Raw genomic sequence first — 16379 nt, 5'->3', positions numbered from 1 at the left:
AAAGCGTCCAGGAGAGTTTTCTAGAGCAGTATGTCAATAGTCCGACGAGGGAAGGGGCCATATTGGACCTAGTACTGGGGAACGAGCCAGGACAGGTGGTATTCATTGTGGTGGGGGATTTCTTTGGGAACAGTGACCACAATTCTGTAAGCTTTAGAATACTCATAGATGAAGATGAGAGTGGTCCTTAAGGAAAAGTATTAAACTGGGCCAAGGCCAATTATATCAGAATTAGGCAGGAGCTCGGAAATGTAGATTGGAGGGAAGGGAAGTCCACATTTGAGATGTGGGAGGCTTTCAAAGATAGGTTAACGGCAGTGCAGGATAGGCATGTCCCGTTGAAGGCAAAGGATAGGAAGGGCAAGATTCATGAACCGTGGATGACAAAAGAAATTGTACGACTAAGCAAGAGGAAAAGGGAAGCTTACATAAGGCCCTGGCAGCTAAGAACAGAATGAGACCTGGAGGAATATCAAAAGAGTAGGACCAGTCTTAAATGAGGAATCAAGCAGGCTAAATGGGGTCATGAAATACTTTAACAAACAGAATTAAGGAGAATCCCAAAGCCTTTTGTTCTTATATAAGACACAAGCGGATAACTGGAGAAAGGATTGGTCCACTAAAGAATATTGAAGGAAGACTGTGTGTCGAACCTGAGAGAATGGGTGAGATTCTGCATGATTACTTTGCATCAGTGTTCACTGAGGAGAGGGACATGATGAATGTTAAGATTAGAGATAGAAGTTTGATTAGTCTGGATCATGTTAACATAAGTAGAGAAGATGTGTTGCATAGGCTAGAGGTTATTAAGGTGGACAAATTCCCAGGACCAGATGGGATCTATCCCAGGTTGCTGAGGGAGGCGAGAGAGGAAATAGCTGGGGGCCTGACAGATATCTTTGTGGCATCCTTAAACACAGGTGAGGTGCCGGAGGACTGGAAGGTTGCTCATGTTATCCCCCTGTACAAGGAGGGTAGTAGGGATATTCTGGTAACTACAGACCAGTGAGCCTGACGTCAGTGGTGGGAAAGTTGCTAGAGAAGGTACTGAGGGATAGGATCTATTTATATTTAGAAAAGAATGGGCGTGTCAGTGATAGGCAACATGGTTTTGTGTGGCGAAGGTCGTGCCTTACCAACTGAATAGTTTTTTGAGGAAGTGACCAAGTTGATGGATGAAAGAAGGGCTGTTGATGTTATATACATGGACTTTAGTAAGGCGTTTGACAAGGTTCCCCATGGTAAACTAATAGTGAAAGTGGAGTCACATAATGTGCAGGGTGTTCTAGCTAAGTGGATAAAGTAATGGTTGAGCAACAGGCTACAGAGAATAGTAGTTGAAGGGAGTTTCTCGAAATGGAGAAAGGTGACCAGTGGTGTTCCACAGGGATCAGTATCGGGGCCACTGTTGTTTGTAATATACATAAATGATCTGGAAGAGGGCACTGTTGGTATGATCAGCAAGTTTGCAGATGACACTAAGATTGGTGGAGTAGCAGAAAGCATAAGCGACTGTCAAAGAATATAGGACAATATAGATAGACTGGAGAGTTGGGCGGAAAAGTGGCAGATGGAGTTCAATCCAGGCAAATGTGAGGTGATGTATTTTGGGAAGTCTAATTCTATAGCAAATTATACAATGAATGGAAGGGCCTTGGGAAAAGTTGGTGCGCAGAGAGATCTGGGAGTTCAGGTCCATTGTACCCTGAAGGTGGATAGAGTGGTCAAGAAGTCACATGGTATGCTTGCCTTCATCGGTCGGGATATTGAGTATAAGAAATGCAGGTCATCTTAAAATTGTACACTATGTTGGTTCGTCTGCATTTAGAATACTGTGTACAGGTCTGGGCGCCACATTACCAAAAGGATGTAGATGCTTTGGAGAGGGTGCGGAGAAGGTTTACAAGGATGTTGCCAGGTATGGAAGGTGCCAGCTATGAAGAGAGGTTGAGTAGAACATAGAACATAGAACATAGAAGAATACAGCGCAGTACAGGCCCTTGGGCCCTCGATGTTGCGCCGATCCAAGCCCACCTAAACTACACTAACCCACTATCCTCCATATACCTATCCAATGCCCTCTTAAATGCCCATAAAGAGGGAGAGTCCACCACTGTTACTGGCAGGGCATTCCATGAACTAACGACTCGCTGAGTGAAGAACCTACCCCTAACATCAGTCCTATATCTACCCCCCCTTAATTTAAAGCTATGCCCCCTTGTAATACCCGACTCAATACGCGGGAAAAGGTTCATACTGTCGACCCTATCTAACCCCCTAATCATCTTGTACACCTCAATCAAGTCACCCCTAAACCTTCTTTTCTCTAGTGAAAACAGCCCCAAGTGCCTCAGTCTTTCCTCATACGATTTTCCTTCCATACCAGGCAACATCCTGGTAAACCTCCTCTGCACCCGTTCCAATGCCTCCACATCCTTCCTATAGTATGGCGACCAAAACTGCACACAATATTCCAGATGCGGCCGTACCAGAGTCTTATACAACTGCATCATGACCTCAGGACTCCGGAACTCAATTCCTCTACCAATAAAAGCCAGTACGCCATATGCCTTCCTCACCGCACTATTTACCTGGGTGGCAACTTTCAGAGATCTGTGTACATGGACACCAAGATCCCTCTGCTCATCCACACTACCAAGTATCCGACCATTAGCCCAGTACCCCATCTTTTTGTTATTCTTCCCAAAGTGAATCACCTCGCACTTAGCTACATTGAATTCCATCTGCCACCTTTCTGCCCAGCTCTGCAGCTTCTCTATATCCTGCTGTAACCTGCCACATCCTTCCTCACTGTCAACAACTCCTCCGACTTTCGTATCATCCGCAAACTTGCTCACCCAACCTTCTAACCCCTCTTCCAGGTCATTTATAAAAATGACAAACAGCAATGGTCCCAAAACAGATCCTTGCGGAACACCGCTAGTGACGGCACTCCATGAAGAAACTTTGCCATCAACTACTACCCTCTGTCTTCTTCCATCCAGCCAATTCCTAATCCAAACCTCCAACTCACCCTCAATGCCATATCTCCGTATTTTCTGCAGTAGCCTACCATGGGGAACCTTATCAAACGCCTTACTAAAATCCATATATACCACATCTACCGCTTTCCCCTCATCAACCTCCTTCGTCACCTTTTCAAAGAATTCAATAAGGTTTGTGAGGCACGACTTGCCCTTCACAAAACCATGCTGACTATCCTTGATCACATTATTCCTATCTAGATGTGCATAAATCCTATCCCTTACAATTCTCTCTAAGACTTTGCCCACAACAGAAGTGAGACTCACCGGCCTATAGTTACTAGGGCTATCCCTACTCCCCTTTTTGAACAAGGGAACCACATTTGCTATCCTCCAGTCTTCTGGGACTACTCCTGTAGACAAAGAGGACATAAAAATCAAGGCCAATGGCTCTGCAATCTCCTCCCTTGCTTCCCAGAGAATCCTAGGATAAATGCCATCAGGCCCAGGGGACTTATCTATTTTCACCTTTTCCAGGATTTCCAACACCTCTTCTCTACATACATCAAAGCCATCCATTCTACTTATTTGTGCCTCAGTATTCTCATCGACAACAATGCCCTGTTCCTGAGTGAATACTGAAGAAAAGTATTCATTCAGTGTCTCCCCAATCTCTTCCGCCTCCACACGCAACTTCCCCCTACTATCCTTGACTGGACCTATTCCTACCCTAGTCATTCTTTTATTCCTAATGTACCTATAGAAAGCCTTAGGGTTTTCCCTAATCCTATCTACTAAGGACCTTTCATGTCCCCTCCTTGCTGCTTTTAGCTCTCTCTTCAGGTCCTTCCTGGCTACCCTATAACTCTCAATCGCCCCAATTGAACCTTCACGTCTCATCTTGAGATAGGCCGCCCTCTTCCATTTAACAAGGGATTCCAATTCCTTATTAAACCACGGCTCCCTCGCACGACCCTTTCCTTCCTGCCTGACAGGTACATAATTATCAAGGACACTCAATAGTTGCCCCTTGAACAAGTTCCACATATCATTTACACTCTTGCCTTGGAGTCTACTTTTCCAAGCCACACATCCTAAGTCATGCCTCACCGCATCATAATTTCCCTTACCCCAGCTATAATTCTTGCCCTGTAGTACACACTTATCCCTCTCCATCACGAGTGTAAAAATCACCGAATTATGGTCACTATCCCCAAAGTGCTCACCTACCTCTAATTCTAACACCTGGCCTGGTTCGTTACCCAGAACCAAATCCAGTATGGCCTCACCTCTTGTTGGCCTGTCTACATATTGTGTCAGGAAACTCTCCTGCACACATTGAACAAACACTGACCCATCTAACGAACTTGAGCTATAGCTTTCCCAATCAATATCAGGAAAGTTAAAGTCCCCCATAACAACCACCCTATTACTGTCACTCATCTCCTGAATCACCTTCCCAATCCTTTCTTCAATGATTCTAGGACTATTAGGAGGCCTGTAAAAGACTCCTAACAGGGTGACCTCACCTTTCCTATTCCTAACCTCAGCCCAAACTACCTCAGATGGCAAGTCCTCATCCATCGTCCTTTCCACCGCTGTAATACTATCTTTGACAAGCAATGCCACACCTCCCCCTCTTTTACCCCCACCTCTGACCCTACTAAAACATTTAAATCCCGGAACCTGCAACAGCCAATCCTGTCCCTGTTCTAGCCATGTCTCCGTAATAGCCACAACATCGAAGTCCCAGGTACCAACCAACGCTGCAAGTTCACCTACCTTATTTCGTATACTTCTTGCATTGAAGTATACACACTTCAAGCCACTTCCCTGTTTACAGGCACCCTCCTTGGAAATTGATGCCATGTTCCTCACCTCCCTACACTCCAGGCCCTGCACCCTGAAGCTACAATCTGGGTTCCCATGCCCCTGCCGAGTTAGTTTAAACCCTCCCCAAGAGCACTAGCAAACCTCCCCCCAAGGATACTGGTTCCCCTCAGGTTCAGGTGTAGACCATCCTGTTTATAGAGGTCCCACCGTCCCCAGAAAGAACCCCAGTTATCCAAAAACTGGAACCCCTCCCTCCTGCACCATCCCTGAAGCCACGCATTTAATTGTTCTCTCTCCCTATTCCTCGAATCTCTATCACGTGGCACGGGTAACAAACCAGAGACAACAACTCTGTTTGTTCTAACTCCAAGCTTCCAACCTAGCTCCCTGAAAGCCTGTCTAACATCCTCAGCACTCCTCCTACCTATGTCGTTGGTGCCAATGTGGACCACGACTTCGGGTTGCTCCCCCTCCCCCTCCAGGACCCGGAAAACACGATCAGAGACATCACGTACCCTTGCACCTGGGAGGCAACATACCAAACGTGAGTCTCTCTCGTTCCCACAAAACCGCCTATCTGTGCCACGAACTATCGAGTCCCCAATTACTACTGCTCTGCTCTTCTTCACCCTTCCCTTCTGAGTAACGGGGACAGGCTCCGTGCCAGAGACCTGAGCCCCGTTACTTACCCCTGGTAAGTCATCCCCCCCACAAGTATCCAAAACGGTAGGTTAGGTTTGTTTTCATTAGAGAAAAGGAGATTGAGGGGGTACCCGATTGAGGTCTACAAAATCATGATGGGTATAGACAGGATAGATAGAGACAAGCTTTTTCCCAGGGTGAAGGATTCAATAACGAGAGGTCATGCTTTGAAGGTGAGAGAAGAAATTTTTAAGGGGGATACATGCAGCAAGTACCTTACACAGAGGGTGGTGGGTGTCTGGAACATTTTGCCAGCAGAGGTGGTAGAGGCTGTCATGGTAGATTCATTTAAGATGTGTCTGGACAGATGCATGAGTAGATGGGGAGCAGAGGAATACAGATGCTTAGGAATTGGGCGACAGGTTTAGACAGTGGATTTGGATTGGCTCAGGCTTGGAGGGGCGAAGGGCCTGTTCCTGGGTTGTAAATTTTCTTTGTTCTTTGTCCTTGACTACAGGGATAAATTCCCCATCAAACTTGATTTTTACTCTGGGGTGGCTGGAAGAGCATGAGTTGGCATAGAATGGAATTGGGCAGCATGGATAAGACTTGGTGATCTCCTCCTTTCAAATCAAATTAAATCCAGCTGATGATTCAGCCTTCCTCTGAGGAGTTCTGAACCACAAGTCATGGGGGCGCCAACCTGACACCAGGGAAGACTGTACAGAGAGTAGGGCGCAGGGAGATTCCTATCCCCACAATGCAAACTGTCAGTTCGGGAAAACATGGTATTGGCACATTATTTGAACTTTTGTCCTGTACCAGTGAAAATTGAGGGCACCAGGAATGGGAGTGGAAATGCTGGAATCAAGTCCCACACATCACTTTTAAAGGTCCATGACATCTGGACAAGTTCAGGAAAATCCAGGCTGCAATTTTTTAGTCCCATGGAAAGTGAAGATTTAAGAGCTAGTCCTGCATGTATTTCCATTTATATCCTTCATCATTTCTTTATTGCATTCTCCCCTCCCCCCTTCACATTCTGAAATCCAGACAATTATACGCATTGGTTTGTTTCATTGAAAATGGGACCTTTATTGCTTTAAGCCATACTTACTGCATTGTTGTGATAGAATCTGGTGGGAGAAGAAACATCAAATGGGAAAGAGATAATTGACTTCGTATTCATCATGTGCGGTGACATTGCAACATGGATCTGATCACTTAATGGGAGTGTGTTCAATTGGTTAATGCCACCTGAAGAAGGGAAAAAACAAACGTTATTGCTGAGAAACAAAGGTAGAAAGATTGGAACTATCACAGAATGAAATTAATGGTAATCTCTCTGCAGTCGCTTGGTTCAGTGTTAGGTTTTGAGAATAATATTCCTAAGAAGAGTCTGAGGAAATTTTACATTGATAAATGAGCTATACAACTGCAAGTGGTTGTTCTTGTGTTTGCTTTTATTGAAAGTGATGACATCTCAAAATTAGCTATGGAGCAATTTGAGACATAGGAACCAGTAGTATGCCTTCAAGCTAATTGCCTTATTCAATTACATCAACTGTGCTCATTTTCTCTGAGTAGTATGCAGTAAGGTTAAGAAGCATTGATTGTGGCAAACAGATGTGGTAACCCAACTCTTTTGATATTTCTTTGGTTCTGGATATCTTGCTCTCTCTCTGGGTCTAATATACATTGTTTCTGGGTGTAGTAGATTGTCTCTGGATGTATTACACGGATATATCCAAATATATCAAACAGTACCAGAAATAACTTCCCAGAGGCCAGTATCCCATCATGTGGAGAGTCCTTAACACTGATCCAGCTCCCTCAGCTCCAGACCTCAAAGTCAACAGGATGTCTGACACTCCTGTTCCTTTTGTTTTATTTCCCCCCACACACACACACACTACCACAGCATCCAAATCGGGCTCAGAGGTAGTAGTACTTATTTTTTTCCCCACATCACCCATGGCTGTGTGTGAATGTGTACTGACCCAGTAAAAAGACACCAATTTGCTTAAAATTTATTCTACATTTTCCACTATCACAAAAGCACCCACTTGGCTCGTGAAACATTTGACACTTCATTCTCATCTGTCAGCCAGAGATCCCTGATTAAACCAGATTAACAACCCCAATCAGGGAACTCATATTCTATGAGATCCACCTGGCTGACCTTGTTACACTCTTCCCCCTCTGAATCCAAGGACATAGGTTGGTTCCCCTTTTTTCCATAGCTCCCCCTCAGGCGTTTCAGCACTGGGTCAGGTTCCTCCAACTCTGCCTCTGATACGGGCAGCGTGTAGCACACTGTAGCTCACCACTTGTGCCTGGAGCATCTTGAAAGAAATTCATTCTCTTCTTCAAGTGGCAAATGCATCGAGTCTGCGACATCCCTCAGTCTCAGATTGCGAGTTATCTTCAGCGATTGATGGAGATCGAGAACCATGGGTTCCAGAACGATCTGAATGGCTGTTGTGGAGATGGGTGTGTTTTGCTCCCATACAGTTTGCCAGTTTACAGTTTTCATATGGTCCACATGCTTGTTCAGGATTATCACATCTATTCAGACTTTATGTTGACCATGCAGGACATGACTTTGTGTTGACCATGCAGGACTATTCCCATGGTTCCTACACCAAACTTCATCCCCTGAAGTAAACTGTCTGTCTCACTTACATCAGTCTTGTGTCCTGCATTGACGTTCCTTTTGCTGTTTCACCCTCTTCATCAGGTCCAGGAAGGTCAGATTTAACTTGGCACCAAGACTTCTCTCCACAACAACTTTGCTGGATCTATCCCTGTAGTTTCACCAGGCGTGGTCCCATAATCAAATTGGAACCTGGAGAGTTTGGTATTTAGTGAAGCTGTAGACTGTTTCTTTAAGCCTGTCTCCTAAGTGTGGACTGCTCTTTCTACCAGAGGATGGATAATATGGAACTGTCCTGATATTGTCGAATACCATTTGAAACACTGAAATTCCCTGCTGGTAAACAATTGGCTATTATCTGTGACCAGCACTTCCAGGAGTCCATGTATTGCAGTTTTTCTGTCATCATCCCCAAGTTTCATGGATGAACTCTATGCATGTCTAGCCATTCTGAGTAGACATTCACAATGACTAAGAGCATTGAGCCAATGAAAGACCTTGCTTAGTCAATGTGTAATTGAGTCCAAGGTTTAACCAGCCATTCCCATGAATATGGAGCAACTGCTGGCAGTAATCTTTGTTCTAGTTGGAACACTGGGCATTTCCTTACCAATGTCTGTATCCTATTCTAGCCACCAATCATAGCATCTCACCAACATCTTCATGTGGAACCCCCGGATGGCCCTCATAGAGGTTAATCTGTTATAATTAAAAATTTAGATCTGCAGAGGTATTGGTGGAACCTTCTGGCTCCAAATGTGCCTGCCAAACCTTCCTTCTCTATCTGGGCGTATTTACACTCTGCATTAACCAAAGTCCTGGATCCATAAGCTATTCGACATTCCTCTCCACTTATGCTGCACAAGGAGACATGGCATGGGTTCATAGTGTGCCAACACTAGATGATGTGAGTTGTTTCTTCACATCCCTGAAAGCTGTAGCTTGGTTACATGACGATCTCCAAGGTTGACCCATTTTTATGAGTTAATGCAAAGGTATCAGGATTGAGGTAAAGTTATATATGAATATTTCATAATAATTCACCAGCTCAAGGAAAACCCTAAGATCTGGTACAAATGTAGGAGCCAGAGCACCATTGATCACCCTCACTTTATCTTGTAACCTGATCTTGCCGACTTTGTATCCTAATTAGGTTGTTTGGGGTCCCTGAAACACACATTGTTTCCATCTAAGGCTTACACCCACCTGGGAGAAACATCTAAGGACTTTTCCCAAGTTCTCTAAGTGCTCCTAATTGGTCTTTCCATCATTGGCATGTCACCTAGATAAATGGCAATCTGGGGTAGACCTTGTAAAATGTTTTACAATGCTGTAAAATGTTTTACAATGCTGAAAAATTGCACAGGCCAATGATACCCCAAATGGTAGTTTTGTATATTGATACAAACTTTGAAGTGTATTAACTGCAGCATATTTCTGGGAAACCACATCTAACCACAATTGCAAGTATATGTGTCTCATGTACGGCTTTGTGAAGGATAACCCACCTACCAACTTTGCATCTAAATCATTTATGTGATTGGGTGTTTATTCAGTTGTGAGAAGCAGTTTACCATTTGTTTAAAACCCTACAAAGGCAAATTGGCTAATCGGGCTTCACAATTGATAATCCTGGTGCAAAAACTGGACTGAACCTAGAACATGGAGCATCGAACAGTACAGCACAGTACAGGCCAATGATGTTGCATGAGCATTTATCTTATCTAGGATCAACCTAACCTACACACCACTCAATTTACTGCCGTCCATGTGCCTATCCAAGAGTTGCTTAAATGTCCCTGATATATCTGACTCTACTACCACCGCTGGCAATGCATTCCATACACCCACCACACTCTGTGTCAAGAACCTACATCTGATATCTCTCCTAAACCTTCCTCCAATCACCTTAAAATTATGACTCCTCATGACAACTATTTCTGCTCTGGCTATCTACTTTATCAAAGCCTCTCATTACCTTGTACATTTCTAGCAAGTCACCTCCATCTCTTCTCTCCAGTGTAAAAAGCCCTAGCTCACTCAACTTCTCTTCATAAGACAAGTCCTCCAATCCAGGCAGCATTCTGGTAAATCTGTAGAGTCATAGAGATGTACAGCAGGGAAACAGACCTTCAGTCCAAACTATCCATGCCGACCAACTTATCAGCCCAAGCCTGGAGATTTCCAGATCTTGTTGCATTTTGACATGGACTGTTTCAATATCTGAGGAATTGTAAATGGTGTTGAACATTGTACAATCTTCTGCAAACATCCTCACTTCTGACTGAATGAAGGAGGGAAGGTCATTGATGAAGCATCTAAAGATGGTTGAGCCTGGGACACTACCCTGAGGAACTCCTGCAGAGATGTCCTGAAGCTGATGACTGGCCTCCAATAACCACAACCATAATCCTCTGTGTCAGATATGATTCCAACCACTGCAAATTTGTCCTCAGATTCCCATTGATTCCAATTTTGCCAGGGCTCCTTGATGCCACATTCGGTCGTTTACAGCCTTGGTGTCAAGGGCTATCATCTTCACCCCACCTCTGGAATTCAGTGCTTTTGTCCATGTTTGGACCAAGGTTGTAATGAGGTCAGGAGCTGAGTGGTCCTGGCAGATTCCAAACTGGTCTTCACTGAGCAGATTGTTGCTGTGCAGGTGCTGCTTGATAGCACTGATGATTGAGAGTAGAATGGTGGGGCGATAATTAGCTGGCTTGGATTTGTCCTCCTTTTTATGTACAGGATGTACCTGGACAATTTTCACATTGTCAAGTGCACGCCAGCATTGTAACTGTACTGGAAGAGCTTTGCTAGTTCTGGAAGCAGCAAGTTCTGGAGCCCAAATATTTAGGACTATTATCATGGTACCCTTAGTAGTCAGTATCTCAAATCATTCCTAAATATCACATGACATGAATCAAGTTAGCAAAAGATAAGTACCTATGAAGCGTAGGACCACGGAGGAGGCCAAGATGGATCATCCACTTGGCACTTGTGGCTGAGATTGCTGTGAATGTTTCAGTCTTAACTTTTGTGCAAATGTGTTGGGTCCTTCCACCATTGAGGATGAAGCCTCCTTCCCCAGTAAATTGTTTAATTGTCCACCACCATTCAGGACTGGATGTGGCAGGACTGCAGAGCTTAGATCTGATCCATTGGTTGTGGAATTACTTAGCTTTGTCTATTGCTGCTTATGCTGTTTAGCATGCAAGTAATCCTGTTTGGCGGCTTCACCAGGTAGCTTCACCTCAGCTTCATGTATGCCTGCTGCTGCTGTTCTTGGCATGCCCTTCTGCACTCCCCATTGAACCCTGCAGATAATGGTTGAGTGGGGGATATGCCAGGCCATGAAGTTACACATTGTGCTGGAATACAATTCTGCTGTTGATGGCCCACAGTATCTCGTGGATGCCCAGTCTTGAATTGCTAGATCTGTATGAAGTCTGTTCCATTTAACATGCTCATGACACAATGAAGGGTTTACTTAATGTGAAGACTAGACTTTGTCTCCACAAGGACTGTGCAGTGATCACTCTTAACCATACTATCATGGACAGATACATCTTCAACAGGCAGACTGGTAAGGAAGAAGTCAAGTATGATTTTCCCTCTTGGTTCATTTGTCACTTGCCACAGACACAGTCAGCAGCCATGTCCTTTTGAACCCAACCAGCTTGATCAGTAGTGCTGCTACAGGACACTCCTGGTTGTAAACATTGAAATCCCCCTCCCACAGTACATTTAGCACTCTTGCAACCCTTAGTGCTTCCTCCAAGTGTTGTTCAACATGGAGGAGTAGTGATTCACCAGATGACGCAAGACGTTTATGGTAATCAGCAGGATTACCCATGTTTAACCTGAAGCCATGTGACCTCTTGGGATCCAGAGTCAATGCTGAGGATTCCCGGATACCATTTCTACTGGGTCTGTCCTGCCAATGGGACAGGACATATCCAGAGATAGTGAACGTGGTGGTTGGGAAATTTTCTGTAAGGTATGTTTCCATGAGTATGACTATGTCAGGTTGTTGCTTAAGCTGGGTGGCAGGGTGAAATGTGAGGAGGATGTTAGGAGATTACAGGGTGAACTGGACAGGTTAGGTGAGTGGTCAGATGCATGGCAGATGCAGTTTAATGTGGATAAATGTATGGTTATCCACTTTGGTGGCAAGAACAGGAAGGCAGATTACTACCTAAATGGAATCAATTTAGATAAAGGGGCAGTACAAAGAGATCTGGGTGTTCTTGTACACCAGTCAATGAAGGTAAGCATGCATGTACAGCCGGTAGTGAAGAAGGCTAATAGTCTGCCTTCATAACAAGAGGGATTGAGTATAGAAGCAAAGAGGTTCTTCTGCAGCTGTGCAGGGCCTTGGTGAGACCACACCTGGAGTATTGTGTGCTGTACTGGTCTCCAAATTTGAGAAAAGACATTCTGGCTATTGAGGGAGTGCAGTGTAGGTTCACGAGGTCAATTCCTGGAATGGCGGGACTACCTTACACTGAAAGACTGGAGCGACTGGGCTTGTATACCCTTGAGTTTAGCAAACTGAGAGGAGATCTGATTGAGACATATAAGACTATTAAAGGATTGGACACTCTGGAGGCAGGAAACATGTTTCCGCTGATGGGTGAGTGCCAAACCAGAGGACACAGCATAAAAATATGGGGTAGACCATTTAGGACAGAGATGAGGAGAAACCTCTTCACCCAGAGAGTGGTGGGTGTGTGGAATGCTCTGCCCCAGAGGGCAATGGAGGCCCAGTCTCTGGATTCATTTAAGAAAGAGTTCGATAGAGCTCTCAAGGATAGTGGAATCATGGATTATGGAGATAAGGCAGGAACAGGATACTGATTAAGGATTGAATGGTGGTGCAGGCTCAAAGGGCAGAATGGCCTACTCCTGCACCTATTGTCTATTGTCTATCGTCTATTGTGTCTATTGACTAGCCTATGAGGCACCACTCCGAATGTTGTCACTAGCCCCCTGATGTTAGTGAGGAGCACTTTGCAGGGTGTACAGGTCTGTCTTTGTTGTTGTCTTTTCTGGTACCTCAATTGATGCCAGATGATCCTTCCAGTTTCATTTATTTGATGAACCAGATGAATTTGTCTGACAACTGACAGTGACTTCATGGACAGCACTAGTTTCTTAATTCCAGATTTTTAAAAACTTGAATTCAAATTCCACCATTTGCTGTGGTGGGATTCGAACTGGATCTCCAGAACATTATTAATGTATCTAGAATGATAGAACATAGAACATTACAGCGCAGTACAGGCCCTTCGGCCCTCAATGTTGCGCTGACCTGTCATACCAATCTGACGCCCATCTAACCTACACTATTCCATGTACGGCCATATGCTTGTCCAATGACGACTTAAATGTACTTAAAGTTGGCGGATCTACTACCGTTGCAGGCAAAGCATTCCACTTGTGGGTGGCACGGTGGCACTGTGGTTAGCACTGTGGCCTCACAGCGCCAGAGACCTGGGTTCAATTCCCACCTCAGTCAACTGACTGTGTGGAGTTTGTACATTCTCCCCGTGTCCGCATGGGTTTCCTCCGGGTGCTCCGGTTTCCTCTCACAGTCCAAAAATGTGCAGGTTAGATGAATTGGCCATGCTAAATTGCCCGTAGTGTTAGGTGAAGGGGTAAATGTAGGGGAATGGATCTGGGTGGGTTGCACTTCGGCGGGTCGGTGTGGACTTGTTGGGCTGAAGGCCCTGTTTCCACACTGTAAGTAGTCTAATCTAATCTAAACACCCTTACTACTCTCTGAGTAAAGATACTACCTCTGATATCTGTCCTATATCTATCACTCCTCAATTTAAAGCTATGTCCCCTCATGTTCGCCATCACCATTCTTGGAAAAAGGCTCTCCTTGTCCACCCTATCTAACCCTCTGATTATCTTATCTGTCTCTATTAAGTCACCTCACAACCTTCTCTCTAACGAAAACAACTCAAGTCCCTCAGCCTTTCCTCATAAGACTTTCCCTCCATACCAGGCAACATCCTCATAAATGTCCTCTGTACCCTTTCCAAAGCTTCCACATCCTTCTTATAATGCGGTGACCAGAACTGTACACAATACTCCAAGTGTGGCTGCACTAGAGTCTTGTACAGCTGCAGCATAACCCTACGGTTCTGGAACTCGATCCCTCTATTAATAAAAGCTAAAACACTGTATGCCTTCTTAACAACCCTGTCAACCTGGGAGGCAACTTTCAAGGATCTGTGTACCTGGACACTGAGATCTCTCTGCTCATCTACACAACCAAAAATCTTACCATTTGCCCAATACTTTGCATTCCGGTTACTCCGACCAAAGTGAATTAGCTCACACTTGTCCGCATTGATGGTCTAGCAATTATACCACAATGCTATCACCTCTCCACGAAGACATTATGTTTTAAAAATATTCTTCTTTGTAACTAATTTATCCATAATTTTTCTTTTATTGTCTCTTTCTAGCAGAATTAGCTGAGTCAAACAGAGAAAGTGTGGGTGAAAGGTGGAACTTAGCGCAAGAACATTTTCATTAAAATCAGGAAGGGATTTGTTGTTAGCCTCATTTCAGTAGGGGAAGACTGATTAAACTGGGAGTGAAGCTGTTCTTTTGCCTGAACTAACTCCATATGAAACATGAAGCAATAATCTCCCATTCCCCAGGTCAATATGCCCAACATTGAGGGGCTAATCACCTAAAGCAAACTCCACTGAATTATGCAATTGTTATGGCACAGAAGGAACCATTTAGCAATGGCTCCGGTTCTTTAAGTGAGCATCATTACCTCATACCTTCCTGTATTTTCTCTGTAAGTTTGCAAGTCTCTTCCTTTTTCCATACACTCTTCCATATTATATTTATTCAAATAATCATCAAATGCAATCTCGAATACCTCAATTGAATCTGCCTCCACCACACTTACAGACAGTGCAAAACTACCCAAACTACTAACTGAGTGAAAAAGTTTTTGCTCACTTCATCCTTGCTCCTTTAACAGATCACTTTAAAACTGGAATGGACTGTCTACATGAACACATTTGTGCGTCTGACACTACATTCATGGAGAAAATACCTAGAACTCAAGTCACAGCAGGAGACTTCCAGGATGAAAGTGGTAAACATTTTAAAGATTCCACAAAGAGTCAATGAAAAGGTGAAATAGCCTACTGACTCATAGAAGACCCTGAGTTATGCTGAAGGAAAAAAACAGAAGGTTCATTTGGGAAGTAGGGAACAAACAAAGACTTTGTCATGAACAGCAGGGGCAAAGTCAGGCATCAAAAGAAGCACACACAACTCCAAACTGGGAGGAAGTGAGGACTGCAGATGCAGGAGATCAGAGTTGAGAGTGTGGTGCTGGAAAAGCACAGCAGGCCAGGCAGCATCTGAGGAGCAGGGGAATTGATATTTTGGGCATAAGCCCTTCATCCTGAATGAGCCTGATTGCTCATTCCTGATGAAGGGCTTATGCCCAAAACATCGATTCTCCTGCTCTTCAGATGCTGCCTGGTCTGCTGTGCTTTTCCAGCACCACACTATCAATAACTCTAAACTATCCATCTATCTGACTCTCAAGCTGCACCTGCCTTCCATGTGGTACAGTCTACAGATCATACATGTGCTGTAGATAGACTCACAATGTCATTTGGGCGGGAATTCCAAGATTTTGATCCACTGACCCAGGTTGACCAAGGTTGTATTCACTCTCACCCTGCTGTCTATGAATGAACGTGGAAGAGAATTACAATTTTCAGGTAACAAAGGCAGACAGTCCAAACGAAGAACAGCTTCAGAGTTTAAGTTATTTAGGAATAGGTCAGGTCTAGCTCTTGACATTGAAAGGGAATGAAAATGAACTGAAACAATATCTCCACCAGCAGCATTCCCTCAGCAAATGAGACCTTAATAGTCTGCCCTCTTCATTCAGGTAATACTGAATCTGATACTATTTGCACTAAACTGAACCTAAACAGTTTTCCCATCTCATAATTATTTCAGTTCTGTCCAGGAGCCACAGTCTCTCAACATTAATTTCATAGACTGCTAGTTCCCATAACATTGACAAAATCTATCAGTAGTACAGACCACGACCATGTTGTATGCTGTTGCACAAAAGATACTTGTTTACTCATGCAATAAACAGAGAAATATGAACCTAAGCCATTGGATAAGATCTCAGCTCTGTAGTCTTACCAACTCCAGCCTTGAAAGGCAGTTGACAATTATACAATGAATACAAGATTTCA

At 44.2% G+C, this 16379-nt stretch overlaps 1 protein-coding gene across 1 annotated transcript in view; it reads right to left on the bottom strand.

Moving 5' to 3' along the window:
* Positions 1–16379, bottom strand: part of LOC122540532 (zinc finger protein 385B-like) — a 105730-nt gene that overhangs the window by 57555 nt on the left and 31796 nt on the right. Inside the window, exon 2 of the mRNA XM_087976543.1 lies at positions 6577–6716. Within this exon, the coding sequence (XP_087832669.1) occupies positions 6577–6663 (87 nt within the window). The 5' untranslated portion in view covers positions 6664–6716. The remainder of the gene's footprint in view (positions 1–6576; positions 6717–16379) is intronic.

This window comes from Chiloscyllium plagiosum, unplaced genomic scaffold (assembly GCF_037043375.1).
Source record: "Chiloscyllium plagiosum isolate Xiang-an unplaced genomic scaffold, Cpla_swu_hap1 HiC_scaffold_29, whole genome shotgun sequence".
Classification (NCBI taxonomy): domain Eukaryota; kingdom Metazoa; phylum Chordata; class Chondrichthyes; order Orectolobiformes; family Hemiscylliidae; genus Chiloscyllium; species Chiloscyllium plagiosum.
The sequence above is the reverse complement of the archived record's forward strand: the minus strand, read 5'-3'. Positions and strand labels throughout refer to the sequence as shown.